This window comes from Sturnira hondurensis, unplaced genomic scaffold (assembly GCF_014824575.4).
Source record: "Sturnira hondurensis isolate 20B ecotype Veracruz unplaced genomic scaffold, ASM1482457v3 Scaffold0009719, whole genome shotgun sequence".
Lineage (NCBI taxonomy): Eukaryota > Metazoa > Chordata > Mammalia > Chiroptera > Phyllostomidae > Sturnira > Sturnira hondurensis.
The window spans coordinates 10,674,198-10,691,485 of NW_028082350.1; the positions used below are offsets into that span (position 1 = coordinate 10,674,198).

The 17,288-nt window shown below is 45.5% G+C and overlaps 1 protein-coding gene across 1 annotated transcript in view; it reads right to left on the reverse strand.

The window, feature by feature from the left end:
• Positions 1-17,288, reverse strand: part of ABCC4 (ATP binding cassette subfamily C member 4 (PEL blood group)) — a 222,820-nt gene that overhangs the window by 12,291 nt on the left and 193,241 nt on the right. The window contains exons 27-29 of the mRNA XM_037057558.1: positions 14,252-14,341; positions 8,702-8,874; positions 8,165-8,270 (exon numbers count right to left, since the gene is read on the reverse strand). Coding sequence (XP_036913453.1) covers positions 8,165-8,270; positions 8,702-8,874; positions 14,252-14,341 — 369 coding nt within the window. The remainder of the gene's footprint in view (positions 1-8,164; positions 8,271-8,701; positions 8,875-14,251; positions 14,342-17,288) is intronic.

The following is a 17,288-nucleotide window of genomic DNA, read 5'->3' on the forward strand; positions in this document are numbered from 1 at the left end:
AGTTCAGGAATAATTGAATCTGTCACATCCACATAATAATTAAAACGTCCTATAATTTGGCATGACAATTTAGATACCCCGAATGTGTAATTTACTTAAGCATAGCATTATAGAGAATAACCACTCCTCCTGATGCGGAAGAAAAAAACACAGTTTTAAAATACACATCTCTCTCATGCTCAAGGCTCAGTAAATAAGTGAATCAAATTACTTCATACAATGAAAAACTTTACATTCTGCAAAAGCAACAAGTGAACTTAAAAAAAAAACATCAGCACTTCACACACACACTGTTGGCGGAAAATGAGTTCTCTGGCTGTAAAGACGTCACATAATTTCTAACAGAGGTATGACCGATATTTCCTCCTTGTCCAACTTCCTATGTAATCAAATTCGAGTGAATAGCGAATCTTTCTGTTTTCTTGCATATTGTCTGAAAACACAGGGATGCTTCTGAGACAGGCCTCCTCAGAACCGGCCAGGATGCAAAACGGCAGAACCGGAGAAAAACGAACGCACTCACAAAGCAGTAAGATTGGCCGTATAAATGACAGGAAGATCATTTTGGTCAAAATCTTTGGAGCCTTATACATGTCAGCAATTTAATGGCCATGCACCATATTTCACGAGGGGAGTCGTCAATTTTGCAGCAGGACACAGAATGGTGGAGACTGGTTATTTGCTTGGTGATTAAATTTTAACTTCGGTAAGAAATGCTTTAAAAAATATAAAGCAAACATGCCTCTCTAATGCCCCTCTGATGTGCATTAAAACAAAATACTGTACCTGGAAAATGACCTGCTTTAGTCCAGCCCCAAGCAGAGGAGTTCACAAGACCTGGGGGATGAGAAGCCCTGGCATGTACACGCAATGTAACGAAGGGCATGGCTAACTTAAGACCAGTAAAATCACCCACTATGAAAACAGCAGTGAATGTGAAAAGGAAAATAACAACAGATATGGGTTGAGCATGTGCTGGGCCGCACGCTTTACAGTCACCACTGTTAATTCTCAGAATAGAGTAGACAAACGACACAAAACTTCCTTCCTCCCTCCCTCCCTTCCTTTCCCCCTTCCCTCTCTCCCCACTCCCTTCCACCCATCCGGTGAGTATTAAGCGAGTCTGTAACACCAGGGCACTGTTTTAGGCACAGGAGACTCAAAGATGAGCATGAAAAAAGCTCACAGCCCGAGATGAAGACCCAGGTGCCACGAAGTTAAATCACTGGCCAAGGCTGCAGAATCAGCAGATGGCAGCACTGGGATTTGAACCCAGGATTTGAACCAGCACATGGCAGAACTGGGATCTGAACCTGTTTTCTTTCCTTTCTATGTGAGTACCCAGAGAAAGACACTGTTTATTATCAAAAGTAAAATATGTATTTATTTTTGGTATCAGAAGCACAATAAGGGAGATGAGAATTTTAACATTCAATTTTCTCAGATACCTTTCCACGTGGATACTATCTTATATTAACTTTGCATAATTTAAGAAAATATGCCTACGAACATGAGCATTTCCCCTATCTGCTTTCCCCTGCAATTTTATTATACTCAGGGCTCAGATGATTTACTGTGTCCCTGGTATACACTCACAGAATAAGAAAACTAATTTTATTAAACTATCAGGATTCACCAAGAGCAAGTAACACATGGCCAAACACATTTAAGGAAAATGTAAGTAAACTTTTCATTATTTCCTGAATTTATTTGGCAAACATTTACTGCATTCTTAGCTGCGTGCATGTCATTAAGCTCGCTTGCTGTGGAAGGGGCAGGGATGGGTAAGTCACAGCCCCTGCCTTTAGGGAGCTTATACTGACGGGAGAAAGAGAAAAAAAATCCTCAAGTATCTACAATGCAAGAAAAAAAAGCACAACAAGAAGAGGGTAAGCTGCAGAAGTAACGACTTCTGGCCAGGAGTTCTGAGGATGAGCTTCAGGAAGGAGAGCAGTGAACTTGGCCGTGAAGAACAGGGAGACTTGAAGATGCGGAAAGCCAGGTGGGTGGGTGGTGGTCGTTCCAGACACAGGGAACCATGTGGGCCAAGAGGGCTGGAGGTGACAAGTCAACTCCTTAAGGGCAGGGTTTTGTGGTTTCCCTTGTTCACGGTGGCACTGCTGGGCCCCGGCATTGCACGTGACGAGCAACAGGCACCCAATGTGAGCTGGCTGCGAGTTACACACAAACCGAGCTAAATCCGGGGGCATGACGGGGAGACTGCCCAGTGGTGTAGTTTGGCAAGAACACAGGACAACGGCAAGGATGGAAATAGCGTGGCTGTCTAAAGCAGCACAATATAGGGACCACAGGGCGAGGGATACAGACTCGGAGGACCACATGCCTCAGGTTGATGGCTGTGGGCAAGCGGGAAAGGAAAAGGGAGGGAGAGGCAGATGAGGGTGGAGGATGCAGACGGAGCCTCCTTTAATACCAAGTTGTGGGGAAAGAGAAAGGAGAGAAGTCAGCCCTGTGGAGGCTACCTGCAGAAGCTAGGGACGCTGCCCTGGGTGCAGCTGAACCGAGGCCAGCAACCGCGCCCTACCCACGTTGCCTTTGCATTTGCCGGTTTGAGCAAAGATTCTAGACCTTTCAGAACAAGCAAGCATAATGCAACTATCGACTTCCGTTTTGTACAGATAAAGAGGTATAACTGAGTTTTTATTTTTACCTCCTTTCTGCCTATAAGAAAAGGCTCCTGAAATCTCCTGCTGTGTCTCCAGCCTTCCTGTAACCCGAGTGAAACTAGACTAAGCCGCACACTCATGTCGGCGTGGTAGCAATCCCTCGGCCCCGGGATCTCTCCAGGAACGCCAACCCCAGACTGCTTGCCGCTCTCCAGTAGGTTAAGGAAAAACACATTATGGTGGATGAGTCAGTGAGTTACATAAGCTAAATGAAGATGTGTTTATTGGGCCTGTGTATCTGCAAATATTCCAAGCAGCTGTCCTAGATATAGAAATTAAATGGACCCATTGCAAAATGGTTTAATCCATTTTAATTGGCGGGATGCCCTCAGTGATGGTGGGGCGGCTGCGGGGAGAGACGGAGCGCAGAGCAGGGCGGGGGAAGCGCCTGATGATGGGAAAGAGGCACCCGGGACAGCTTTCCACCTGGGGACCCGCAATCGAGGCAGATCCCACTGGGCACCAGGCTGAGTGGGGCGGGGGAGGATCTGGGCTCCTGAGGCCTGCTTCTGGCTGCCAGGGGACGAAGGGGAACCGGAGTGACTACGTGCAAGCTGAGCCCCTTAGCAGGTAAAAGAGGTGCCTGTGATTTTCCTGGCGGCAAGATAGTCTGGCAAGTTTTACTCGACATCCTTTCTTAGGTCTGGACATGGAAATCACTCTTCTCACCTGAGGAAGATGCAGACGGGGTCACAGTGACCACCCCCCCCCCCGGCCCCAGCAGCTCCCCCAATGCTCCTGCTGGCCCCTGCCAGCCCCCTCTCCCATAAAGTAGTTTTTCTCCCAGACTGTGCTTTCTGCATTCACTTTAGTTATTTTGCTCTCTCTGAAAATGTGAATAAAATCTCCTGCCCTGTTTTCGAAGGGGCTTTTCTTTTCTGCCACATTCCTACTGTGGCCATGTCAGCTTATTAGAGAAAAGTACCAGGAAGGGAAAAATTCGAATTTCAGTAAAACTCTAACTAGCTGAGTTGTTTTTGTGCTTTTCCAGGTGGTTATGTGAAACAGTTTCTGGTTTTGATTTCCACGGGGAAAACAACTACAAAAGAGGTTTGCGTCTGGGGAGAGAGGTAAAGATAAAACCGTAAGATGGCCTACAAGCAGAAGAGGTGGAATCTGAGTTTCTCAGACTGGGTTTGGGTTCTCCGGAATGCATTCCCAGAGAATCCTCTGGCAACCGACAGTGCAAACACTGACCGTGGCAACGCCACTGGAAGAGCAGCTGCAGGTTTGCACGGGCTTCTTTGGCCCATGCTCCCGGGGAGAACCCTGGGGTGTTATATGGGGTGTATGGGGGTTGGAGGGAAGAGCTGCGCTCCTGGCTGGAAACAGGTCACACGCAACCAGCGAATCCTAAAAACTACAGCAAGGGGGCCGTCCTTGATTCGGAGAGCGTGCCGAGTATGAGGAGAGAGAGGGCTTCTAATGTGTCTGCCTCACGCCACCGTTTTGTGGCAACTGAGCAAACGAGGGAGATTAAATTAGCTGTCGTTGCAACTACATCATGTCGAATAAAGTTAAAGTTGAGGGAACGTCTTTGTAAGATAGAATTCTAAGCCTAATACACTAATGATGCTTAATGAACCAAAACTGGGTAAATCCCCTTGGAGAGCCAACACACAAACAAAGCTACTAATTAGGTCACAGTTGTTTCCCAACAAGGCTTTTGATTCACTTACAGTAAACAAAACCATATCCATCCCTCTTTGTGCCCAAGTATTCACAAGGGCAATGAAGTGTAATTATGACACCTTAAGCACTTGCAATGACACGACTTTATGATGACAACACTGTTGGTGACGCCCTTCATTAGCATCTGTCACTCCCCCAGCCACTCCCAGGCTGGCCGCCCGCCCTCTGAAGCACTAGGTTTTATAGCCAATTGACTTGTCTTTAGGTCCTTAAACCTTTCAAAATAACAGAAAAGACAGATCACTTGTTTCCTGGAAAGGAAATAGGTATTTCTAAGGAAAACAAGCAAAACAAATTGCTTCCAAAATCAGAGGTTCCAGAAAGAACATTGTTCACGGTGTTTCGCCCTACTGAGAGCCAATGGGTACTCACAGTTCCAGAATGAAGCAGAGGTTTACACCTGGGGTGGATGGGGCAGAGGGAGGAACCCCTCAACTCTGAAGCTAGGGAAAGGATGTCTTGAGTCCCCCGAGGTCGAATCCGGCCATCCCCAATAAAGGAGTCAGCCACAGAAGCCAGCTCTGAGCAAAGTGCAAATCAGTGGCCACACTGACATCTCCTGGTGGGACCCCCCCTCCCCCACCGCCATACACACAACCTGTGACATCACTGAGGGCCTCGTGGCCAGAGAGAGTCCTAAACTAAAGGTCTCCCACGACTGGAGTCAGGAGTGGGAAGGGGAGCTGCATGGCGAAATGCAAGGGCCACCCCAGAAATCAAGAGCAGTCGTCGCGAAGGTCACAGGCTCCCAAGGGAGAACCCTGGCATGTCTCGTCTCCAAATTGCCTTCTGCTTCATGCTGACCCATGGCCCCACACCCAGACGCCCCCTCGGATTCCCCTCGCTTGCCTCATATCCCACATTCGGTCCATCACGCAGTCTGCCTGGCTCTACCTCGTCACCCACCCCAAGGCCAGCCACCTACCCATCTCTGCTACTAGTACCTCCGTCTAAGCCACCAACATGCAGTGAGGAGAGCGGGCACAGCTGTCAGAGGGAGAGTGGGCAGTGCCCTTGGAGAACCAGAAGATGAACGACATGGTTTTAACTCCACAGAGGAAGGTGGACAAGGCTGGAGAGGTAGGGAGGGGCCGGGCTATAAATTACTTTGTAAAACCACGTTGAAGATTTGAACAGACACTGACCAAGACAGAAAAATGGAAGGTTCTTGAAATTTACTAGGAGACACTCATAAGCCCAGTATTAAGCAAATGGACATATTTTGATAACAACAACAAAGCTGACAGGTTAAGAATCTGTGGGTCAAGTTCTGATGGGTAAGTCTTAGGAGTGACCAGCAAAGAAGTCTGCCAAATTCTGTCCTTCCTCCCTGTTTCCCTAACCAACCACGCATTCCACAGACGGTATTTCTAAGACAATAAAAGGAAGCTGCTACCATCGACACTGTAATACTAAAAGACGACAATAAATAAGCGTATATGGTACATTTAGGAGCAGAGACCCCCCAGCTGAGCTGGAGATGAAGCCATCCTTCTGCCACTGTGTCCAAAGCCCGACAGTGACTGAAACATCCTGGCGTCATTCATTTACTGTGAGAGAAGGGTGTTCCAGAGGACAGTCTGGGAAACACAGTGCTAGAGAGGCAAACGGCCAAGCGACAGGTGCAAAAGCAGGAACAAAAGGTTCTTTTCAAGTTGCCATTCGGGATCACAAATTGAAGGCTGCTGGATGTTAAACAACGTTTCTGGAATCTGGCAGGTCTCTGGGCTGTAATGTTGGAACGTCACCTGGCTGCTCACAAAAGTCTAGTAGGGTGGCCCGTCTCCCGCTGTGACGCTCCAGTCCAGATGACCAGCTGCACTGTTTGGAGCTGAAAAGACCCCTTCGGCCCTGACTGGTGTCGCTCAGTGGGTTGGGCATCAACCTGCCAAGCAGAAGGTCCCTGGCCTGATTCCAGTCGGGGCACGTGCCTGGGGTTGCATGTTTGGGCCCCCGGGGGTGTGTGTAAGAGAGGCAACCGATCGACGTTTCTCGTCCTCTCTTCCCCTCTTTCTAAAATATATATAAATATCTTTTTAAAAAAGACAACATCCTTTTGGTTGGCGGCCCAACACTCCCGGGGTGTCCACCACCAGACCTCACTCCTCCGCATGCCCAACTCTGGGGAGGGACGAGGCGAAAGGGACCACTTTGACGCTGACACTCTGGTGTCTTCTCAACGCCCCTATTGATGGTCCCAGCCGACGATGCACGTGAACTGGGGTGGGAGGCAGTATTCCGGAAACCACCCAGGAAGTCAAAAGAGCCAGCGCCGTTACCACTGGACATAAGGAAGTGCAGATACGAACACTCATTTATTGCTGATCACGGGACCAGGTTTGTATGGAGCACAAGGACCACTGGCTACCTGTGTCTGTTGCCTCCCCAGCACCAGGCAGGCCCGCCTTGTCAACCCACTTCTTCACTGCTAACTGCAGCATCCCGGGGCACTGGTTTCTAGTGACGACACACAGATGAAAATCCGTGCGTTGCCACAGGCTGGGGTTAGCCTGAAAATAGCTTACATTCTTCGGGCTTGTTTTCAGCAAAAGGTTTTTCCTTTGAGGGATGATTTCCTGTTCATTTTATAAAGCCACATTCTGAGATCTACTGAATGTGAGCAAGTAACAGGGGAAAAGAGAAAGAGAAAGGAGGAAAACGGAGGGAGAGAGAAAAGGAAGGGAGGAATGAAGGAAATACAAATGAGGAGAGAAAAGTCTGAATTACTGAGGAGGAAAGACTGGACGTCTTTCCCAGTCACACTGGGAAGAAGACGGTAAACGTATCCAGAGACAGAAGCTCCGAGCCTGCCACAGTGCAGTGCTGGGATCTACCGTGGAAAGGCCTGGGTGGCTGTTCGTCTCACGCTCTCAGCCCTGGATCTGCCCTCGTCTGTGATAGTGGGGCGGGGTCTCGGCAAACCACACTTCAGTCGGCTCTTTGCTAGGTTCTGCCAGGAGGGGCATGAGAAGGGGACCAAAGGTGGGGCAGAGAATACACAGTCCACTTAGTTTCTGCCACTCAGGCCAGCATCCCCGCAGATACAGAACCTGACCCCAGCCTCCACCTTCCATTGGCTTATTGAGAACCAGCCTCCAGGGCTCCTTGCCGTACACATGTGACCAGCAGCCGTGACCCCAGCCCTTTAGGGGGCTCTCCTCTCAGCTCCTCGGTCTGGAGGTCCACCCTGGGGCACAGCAGCTGCTTTCTAGAATTATCACCCTGGTATGTGCTTCGCGTCTTCCAACCCTCCACCACCAAAGCTCAAATGTCCTATATTAAATCCTTTCTGTTGAAATACATTGCTTCTCTGACTAGGCCCTTTCTTCCCAAAGACTCCCCTTTGAGGACACAGCTTGTGAACATCCCAACAAGTGAGTGATTCTGCAGCCGTATGCAATGACCCCCCTGGCAGCCCAGGTGGAATGCTAAATTTTTGATTACGGGAATCCCAAATGCAGAAGCAATGGTGACACAGCATAAATGACCATGTTTTGTCACGATGTCATATGAAGCTATATCTTGGATTTGGAATATTTTCACGGTTGGCCACCTTAAATCAAAATGACAATATGAATAAACTTTCAGTATGAAAATGTGGAATCCATGGATATATTATTTAATAGCATATTCTGAATGTGTAGTTAAGTACGTGAGTTATTGTCAAGAATGGGAGGAAAAAATTAACAGGAAATTAACTTATTGGAGATTTCTATCCAGTTTAACAGGAAGAGGTACCTTGAGAAAATGAATGTAAACAGAAACAACCGGAATTAAGGCCTTACCATAATCTTGTCACTATCGATAATGGTGTTCAATCTGTGCGCAATGGTTAGCACGGTGCACTGGGCAAACTTCTCACGGATTTTTTTTTGTATTAACTCATCAGTTCTGGAATCAAAGAAGTTGAATTTAGTTCAGTAAAGACAGACTTAAGACTTAAAGAGATCATATGATATTTTTATAATGGTTTTAAAAATCAGTGCCTTAAGCAAGAGCCTGTTCTTTACAATGGAAGTAGAAAGTCTATTTAGAAATTGACTCTTTTTCACTAAAAAATGAAAGATGTTCATCCCTTCAAATTGCTTAAAACTAGGAAGAGCTAAATTTAGGAATCTAGCATTCTCAGGCTGCTTAATAATGTCATCGACACTGTAAGATACGTTTTTGGTTCCTTCCTCTGCTCACCAGGATTCACGTTATCAAGGAGTATCCCCAGAGCAAACAGAGCGCTTCGAAAAACACCTCACCATCATGAAATGTGTCTCGTGTTAGCACACTGGAAATGCGGATTCCAGGTTACAGGGAGCTCAGCTCTGTACCTTAGGTCCACGTTTGCAGTCGCTTCGTCAATGATCAATATCCGATTCTTCCTGAGAATGGCTCTGGCCAGGCACACCAGCTGCCTCTGTCCCACACTGAAGTTCGACCCCGACTCCGCCAACTCCGTATCCATTTTGCCGGGAAGCTCCTCGATGGTTTCTTTAAGCTGCACCTGCAGACACGGAGTGAAGAAGGTTGTTTCCTAAGCCAACTACCATTGAAGTAGACATCGGAGCTTTGAAATCCTTGGAACTTCCTCTGCACCTTGCGCCTATGGCCGCGTGACAGGGACAGTCACTTCCAATTAGTGCTCATAGAGACAGGTGGTTGAGTCAATTCAGGACAGAAATATTCTGACTCGAGAGCACAAACTTAATGGGAGTCAAGATTCTTCTTGGCTGCCATGGTTAGGCACTGTCTGTTCATGTCCTGTCACTCTCATTAAGACGAACACAGTATGCTAAATAAAATTCTCCCTAAGGTAAAGGACAGAAAAATTTTAAACGTCCCTTTTTAAGTTTTCACCAACATTTAACTTCAGGCATTTAGAGAGACAGAAATGTAGACCAGCGATTTCCTGAGGAGGGCTAACTATACATGGACACAGGGAACTTTGGGGGGTGAGAAAAATGCTCTAAAACGGGATGGCTGCCATGGGTACATTTACCCGAGTCATGCATACAAGGCAGGAATGTCCTGGTACGGGAACCATTCCTCAATCAATAAAGATGGCACGACCCTCTCTGTGCCTCCACCCCTGACATGACACCCATCAGGAACCCTCCGCAGGGATTCATTGAGGACGTCTCTCAAGAAATGAAGGTGTTTCTCCCAATGTGGTCTGAGCAGGGGAGTTAGAAGGATCTTGTGACTGAGTCAAGTTTCCCAAAATACATTTTGCACAGGAGTTAATACATTGAAGGAAAAAGAATTATTTTAAATCATGGCAGGAAGTATGGCTCTCTAAAGATACAATCTTACCAGTGCCTTGCTCTTTGGAAAGATTTCAAAGTTTAAAGAATATAAATTCACACTTTGGCAAACTGCATTTCGTATATTAGTAAAAATGGAGTCTGCTTTGGTGAATTTTCCCAAATTTAATTTCATATTACAGACCAGTCATGTGCACTTAGTTCAACTTCGTAAGTGTTTTGCAGTGAATGGAATACAGGGCACAGCACAACATCTTATCTCCCCCAGACTATGGGGACAGATGGCGTTCATATCAATCCAGCTCCAAAAAACTACAATTATAGATTTTTTAAAAAGCCTCTAATCACTGACAATAACCTAAAACTATTCCAGGCAGTACAGCTCAGTTCAATGAACATTTGTTTGGGGAAAATTTTACAGAGAAGCACCAAACTCAGGCTACTCTTGAGAGTTAATGAAGAAAAGTAAACACTCTTCAAATTAAGAGATTTGCGGGCTGATGAGCAAAAGCCAATAGGCAGGGGCACCGAATGATGATGTCAAATAACCAGGACCAAGGGTAAGTGGGCAACGTTTTCACAACGTTTTCCAGTGGGAACGTGGTCTGGCATTGCGTTCAGGATGGAAGTCCAGTCTCAGCAAATGAAAACCCCGAGTTGGGATTAAATGTGGTACTGGTACTGGGCATTGGCACGAAGGGTACACAAAAATCCAAACTGCTACATGGGAATTGCGGTGCAATGACTTCTACTGAAAACTGTAAAACGAAGATGTCAACTCCGTCGACCCCCCTCCATTACAAGGAAGAGTACTTACCGAGTATTCCTTTTATGACTCTTACTCATAGGTCCACCCCCCAGGTGTAAAGAACTGATCAAAAGCACAACAGTGGCAAGGCCTTTGCAGGCTCTTCCTGCTGGGCTGACTCTGGAAGCACTTAAGTATGCAAACTGTTCTTTTGTAAGGCATCCCAGGGTTATGAAGAAATAATCTCACCCTTGCCTGACGCTGATCGCATCTCATCACTAGCCTGCTTCTGGACCATCTTTCAGGCCCTCCGTATCTGCCTGATGCACCAAGGAAGGCCTCTTAAGGGAAGAACAATACAGCCATGTGACCCAGAAAGCACTTTTCTGAGACTCCGCCTTCCTTTAACACCAGTGTGAAGGCTTTCTGTTAGTGGTATCCCACATTTGGGTTATACTTATGTCTCAGGAACCAGCAAAAGAGAACTGAGTAACACAGTAACTGGGAGTTGTAACCGGAGAATCTGAGACCATTAGATAACAGTGGAATATTACTAAGAAAGTGAGATGACTGAATATGTAAGAGAATGTCCTTGTTCTGATGAGGCATACATCTAGGGGCGAGTGTACAAAAGGGTGAATTGCAGCATTTCATGAAAATTTCTGCAACTTACTTTCAAACAGTTCTGCAAAATATAGATACAGAAGGAAGAATGCAAATGTACCAAAGGTTAACAACGAGTGAAATTAGGTGAAGGGCGTATGTGAGTTCATTAGCCCACTCCTTGGACTTGCCTGTGACGTGGAAATTTTAAAACGAGACACTGGGACCTTGAAGGCACACAGCCTGGGCACAAGCCTCGCCTGGCTCTGCCAAATGGGCATGCTCCTGAGCTTTCTCTACTTTAGCTTCCTAACCTATAAATAATACTGTAATATTATAATATTATTTATTATAATAATAAAGGTGGCTACACTCCTAACAATGTTAGATGATAAAATTAGTATGTGTTGAGTTTACAGCAATGCTTGACACAGAGCAAGAGAACAACAGATACTGCCTATTGTTAATAGCATGGGGCGCTCGCCTCTCTCCATGGCCTGCTACATTTTTCTCCTTTGCATGCATCAGCACTGAGACTATATGCATAAATATGTTTGCATGCTGGGGCCTTTCACCAATAAACGGCTTCATCTTTAGCCATTACTTATGCTGTATGCAGAGAGCTGCCATTTTGTTTTAGGTGCCCCAATCAGCACTAATTTCTAATGAGCTTTCTTCAGTTTACAGATGGCAATTTTTCAGTACCTATATGGGGAATGTATTTTCTGCATAGTTTTTAAAATAACCAAGATGAGATGGGCAAGATGTATCGAACTATCTCTTTTCTGAACGTCCACCTCCACCAAGGGAGGAAGAGGAGGGAGAACAAAGAGGACTTAAAAAGAAAACAAGCAACTTTTCCTTGTATTTGAATTTCGTAAAGAGGAAAAATGTCGCGCCCTCTTACTGACTCACAAACAACCTTATGAGTGCAGGTTCCCGCCTCCCGTTCAGCATCCTTGACAATCCAGCGGACGAGGGTTTTCAGTTCTCCTAAAATCTGACTTCACTGCCTTCTATGTTTTCCAGTGAAAGATTTGGTGCATTTTCTAACAACCAGGACACCGACGCTCCCACGGACAAACACGCAACAGTGAATCTCCAAGCTGGAGTGACCTCTCACCCTGCGAGGTCTCACTGCAACTGCACTGTCGATTCCAGAAGACACAGAAACCGCTGGCCTCACATTGTGAACCTCACTCACGTTTACTTCTATTCACAGAAAACTCTAAATGTAGCTTCCGTAAAGGCAGGCCTTAGTGGAAGGCTACTTCCACTACCCACCACTTCCACCATCTCATCATTTTTAGAATTCTGAGAGGTTATTGCATTTTGTTTGAAATTTGGCTCCTACAGAGGAGGCAAGTTACAGCCAAGTTCTCAGAGAGTTTTTGACAGGATCTGTCTGCCAATGAGCATTTCTTCACTGTCTATGGAACAGTGTGTTTCTAGAATGATTTCACTATCTGAGATTCTGAGCTCTGAAATGAAGAGAAAAATAATTTACCAGTCATTCCTGTTTTTTTAAAGATGCGTCACAATGTCACCACTAAATGTGCCCCGAGAGGGAGAGGGTGGTGATCACCCTACCTGTCTTCCTGTGTGATGGGTAACTGCTTCCCCCACCTCTTTTCTTCTAGAGTTTCACTGCAGAAAGACGCTCCACCTCCAGCGGAGTCACGGGCGCCCTGCGGTTCCAGCAGGAGAAGGCAAAAGGGGTCGGGTCCGGTCAATTTAGGAAAGGAAAACCCTCACAGGTGTCGGAGAGCAGGGTGGGTATGGGAAGACTGAACGCCGACTTGCCTTCAGAAACCAGAGTTACCGGCAGGAAATTGTCGGGCATCCAAATAGGCTTGCTCACAGCCAAACCTCATCTTTAAAGTAAAGGCTTCAGAGCCATCCCCAGGAGGTGGGCATGAGGCAGCAAACTCGCAGGTTCAAAACCACCACCACGCGAGCAACTGATGGCTGGGCCTTGTGTGTCTTTGTCCCGTTTTGCTTTTTTGAAGAAACGAGCCCCACCTCTCTGATGCAAAGAGAATGTTAACGAACACTCAGTGTGTGTTTATCAAGTGTTTACTTTTTAAAAGCAAAGACTGACTAGGCCCCCTGAGGGAGGAGGGGTCTGTCTGTGGATCAGAAGCCTGGATGGAGCTTGGAATCAACTGGTAGGAGAACTGGGGCGAATACACAGAGTAATCAGTATTAAAGGATACAACACAACAAGCCCTGTGGAAATAGGACTAAATGATTTTTCAGTGTTTTAATAATCTTGCTTTGGGTTTTATTAAATACCAGTCAGCATCACCCACTTCCCATAAAACTTCAAAAGAAGTTCTCACTTATACCTGACATGTAACCAGCAGAATTACCAAAAAAAGTGAAGTGCATTTAAATGTGTCAAATGTTTAATCGGATATAATCAGGAAAAATTTAATAAGCTGAATAAAGATGCTGATGAAAGTTGTATATAAGTATTTAAAATTACCTAATGTTGCTTTGAAAATATATTGCAATGTAAATAAAAATCCTGTAAGCAAAAAACTAGAAACCAACATCACCATAACAGTCAATATCATTTTACGTAGGGAAAGGAAATTCGAAGAAGTGGTCCAAAGGAAAACTGTCCAAATAAAAGAAGACACTCTAGAAATGCACGTCACTGGTATGAAAACACAGCGAAAGCTCCAGGCTTCTGTTACCTGCACCCGCTCTGCAGCATGAAAACATGTTTGCTAACAAGTAATTATTACCACATGCCAGCTGAATAATTTCCCTTCGTAAACACTTTCTGATAAAACTTCAAAGTATTTTACTGGTGTGGCCTCATTTATCTTTTAGTCAATCATGAAGAACTAGAATGGCAGCCACTAGGTCACTTGTAGAAGCTGAACCCATAACCATGACTTCTAGTTCAGTGCTCTGCAGTGGGCCAGATAATGTTTCTAGTGGTTTTGGGTTCTAGGAAAATAGTTAAAATGGACACATGAGCCGCTGTAGTTCTGGTTCTCCAGAATTACAGAATTCTGGATCAGAAGCCTGGATGTGGCTTCTGCCGCCCCCGGGAGCTTGGAATCAACAGATAAATGACTTTATCTTTATCTTCATCATCGATACACGCGTTATATGTGTATCCGTGTCGCCGATGTTCTCCCCGGTGGTGAACAAAGTCAATTAAACCAACCCCACCCCCGACCAGTTACCTGCAAATGCTGGTGATTGCACGTATACTGGCACTAACAAGTTAATTACATCTTATGAATTACCTCTTTTAAGGCATTCCACAGCTCCTCATCCGTGTGCTCATTAAAAGGATCCAGATTTTTCCTCATTGTTCCGGTGAATAAAACAGGCTCCTAAACACCGCAAAAACAGGGAACTTTATTACTGCAGGCTCTCTCCCACTGACACCAATGCTAACTTTCAGAACCAAATGAAAATTCAGAAGACCAAAATTCACTACAGTGAGTTACAAGGTTGCAAATGCTTGTTTATAGAACAATCTCTCTATTACTGATAACTTCCCACCGTAGAGAGCACAGCCACAAATATCATCTGGACCACCAAGCACCAATAAACAAACTGCTCAAGTGTGTCCTTTTAAGAAAGTGAAAAAGGAAGTCTGATTTTCAATAATGCCTTTCTGGTAGTGATATTTGCTCAAACAGGGGGAAAAACCCCAAAGATATAATTATTTGAGGAAGTTCACAGCAAGAGAACTATAAACATTAATCATCAATCCTGGTGTGATACTGGAAAAATACCAAGAGCGTGACTAGTTGAAATTTATGCCTCAAAGCAAAATTGTTAAAAGTGTGCACTTTTGCCCTGAAGATAAGAATAAACTAGGGTATTTTCTCCATTGGTTCCATCATCCCCCGGAATTGGGAATCTCTTCACATGTTTGAATAGGACAACCTGTTTTTCCCCCAAAGAGCACATCAGCTAATGGGGCCACTGGCACCTCTATTCATGAGGAGATTGCCTCTGAGTTGTACCCACTAATCCCCACATCACCTTGTCTGTGCATCAGGATTACAAGACTCTCAGAACCTCATTACTGACTGCAAGGGCCAGAAAATCCGAAATCCAGTGTGCCATGCGTCCCATGGAAATTGTTTTCATTTCCGTAGCTCTCCCTATTCATCTACTTTGGGAGAAACCTCAGTTCAATTACTCCTGAAATACAGGCCTCCTTCTGTATTTCCAGAGAGACTCTTGCCCCGGAGCTTAGGAAGGCCGTTTACGTTCCCTTCCAGGAGGCTGTAGGGACACGAGCCACGAGAACACGGGCAGCGAACAGAGCCCGACACTGCTGCCTTCACTGAAGGTGGTAGAAGGGCGAGATGCTGAGCTACGCAAACACGAAGAGACGGCTCTTTTCCACCAGGGCTGGGCTCAGGGGGATGGCTGGCCCCATCCCCATTCCCCAGACACTGGCCTGGCCTCGGTGCTGGCCTGGTCCTTCTCACGTCTCAAAAGCTTGAAGGACTGAGAAGGTAGACTTTTCTCTAGCTGTGAAGAAGAAATGCCACTCAGAGAGCCCCCACACCCTCTCCTTTCCCCGTTGTCTCTGCTTCGAGACTGGGGAGGGGAAATGAAGGCAGAAGACCGGTGGAGCGCCAGCAAGAAGCATGCTTCCCGCAGCAAAATCACAAAGTAAAAGAGACCTTACAGAGGGCATCTGATTTGCACAAAATTGATTAAGTGTCAATATGCCCCTAAAGCCCCAAAGGGGAAAATAGTTCAGTAAATAAGAATATTTCTCTTTGTTAAGACATGCCACATAGATATTTCCAAATGAGTGAAATTTCAATCAAAATCTGTTAAATAAAAAGAATAATCTATTATGACATTAACTGATTAAAGCTCTACTTTTCTTTAACACCGACGGGAAATTTGTTAACAAAGTCTGCTTACGATGCATTCTACACAGTGTTCATTCTGGTTCCTACCTATTCTACTTTCATCCACTTGCCAAATAAGAAATGATTATATTCTCTTCCAAAGGAAATAAAAGTGCTCACAGTAGACACCACCGCAAGCACAGATAAGGGTCAAATGAATGATCATTTCTGACAGATAGATATTATTTAAAGTTCCCACCTCCAAGCAATGAAGTTAACAAACTAACCTTATAAATAAGCGTTGTAAACATGTTTGCAGGCAGTATATTTTAGTGTAGACATTTATGGGAGGACTCACAACCTTCATGAAAACATACACTAAATTTATTAGCCAAGGTACTGTATTTTTTTTCTGAAGGCACACAGTCAAACTTCATTTAACAGGAGTTAGCTGGCACGGTACAGTTAGAGAAGCAAATACTCATGTTCAATGAAATATTTTAAATGGAGCACTTGTAGCGAGCCTGTTTTTCATCCTGGTTTAAGGTGAAGTTCTTTTTATTTTTACCCTTTGCACTATAATAAGTAGTGATGTTTTCCTTTGTTACCAACACAAGTTCCTATTAGGTACGTGACCCCAAAATGGCCACTCTGAATCAAAGCATTTAGTGTAGTAAACTGATAATCCCTCAACCCAACTGCATGACTGAAAATGAGTCTTACTGGACCTTTTGTACGTTCGACTGGAAGACCAGCCTTTCATTATCCCCAAAAAGAAACCCTACCCACTAACCTTCAGATACTTAAAACGACCTGGGACTGAGACAAAAACACGGACAAGTGGTTACAAACGAGGCAGATAACGCTCAGCACTTTACCCTCATCTTCTCTGTCCCAAACCAGGGAACTGCCCTCTATTGAAATACAGCCTCGAGAGTGGCCCCTGTCGCTGCTTCTTCCAGTCCTCGGGGTACCTTTCTGCTTCTAGTCTAAGGACCTTCATTAAGGGCAGCTCATCTCCCGGTTTCGGGAACGGAATCTTGGGTTCCTTTTTTTTTTTTTTTTTAAATCCTGTAGCCTCTGAATGAACCGATCATCACCCATATTCAGAAGAAAAGAACATTGTTCGCCAACAAAGGAAAAAGAATTTAAGTCGTGTAAAGTCCTCTCTCGGTACAGAAAGGTCAGGGGCTTCGGGAGCAGCTCCACGGGGTTTTGATGAAGACTTCAGTGTCAGGAACAAAGGCCCCACTGCATTAGGCTGGAATCCAGCTGTATTTCTTTACCAGTAACAGCATACCCACCTCTTCCCTCTTTTGAGTTTTGTTCCCGACAAGAAAAAAAAAAGAAGAAGAGAGAGAACACCAGGTAATAAAGAAGAAGTCTTAAAGGGACAGCGCTGGCTAACCTTTCTCCGTTGGCTGAAGACAGCCCAGGCAGGGGAAAGGCCACCAGA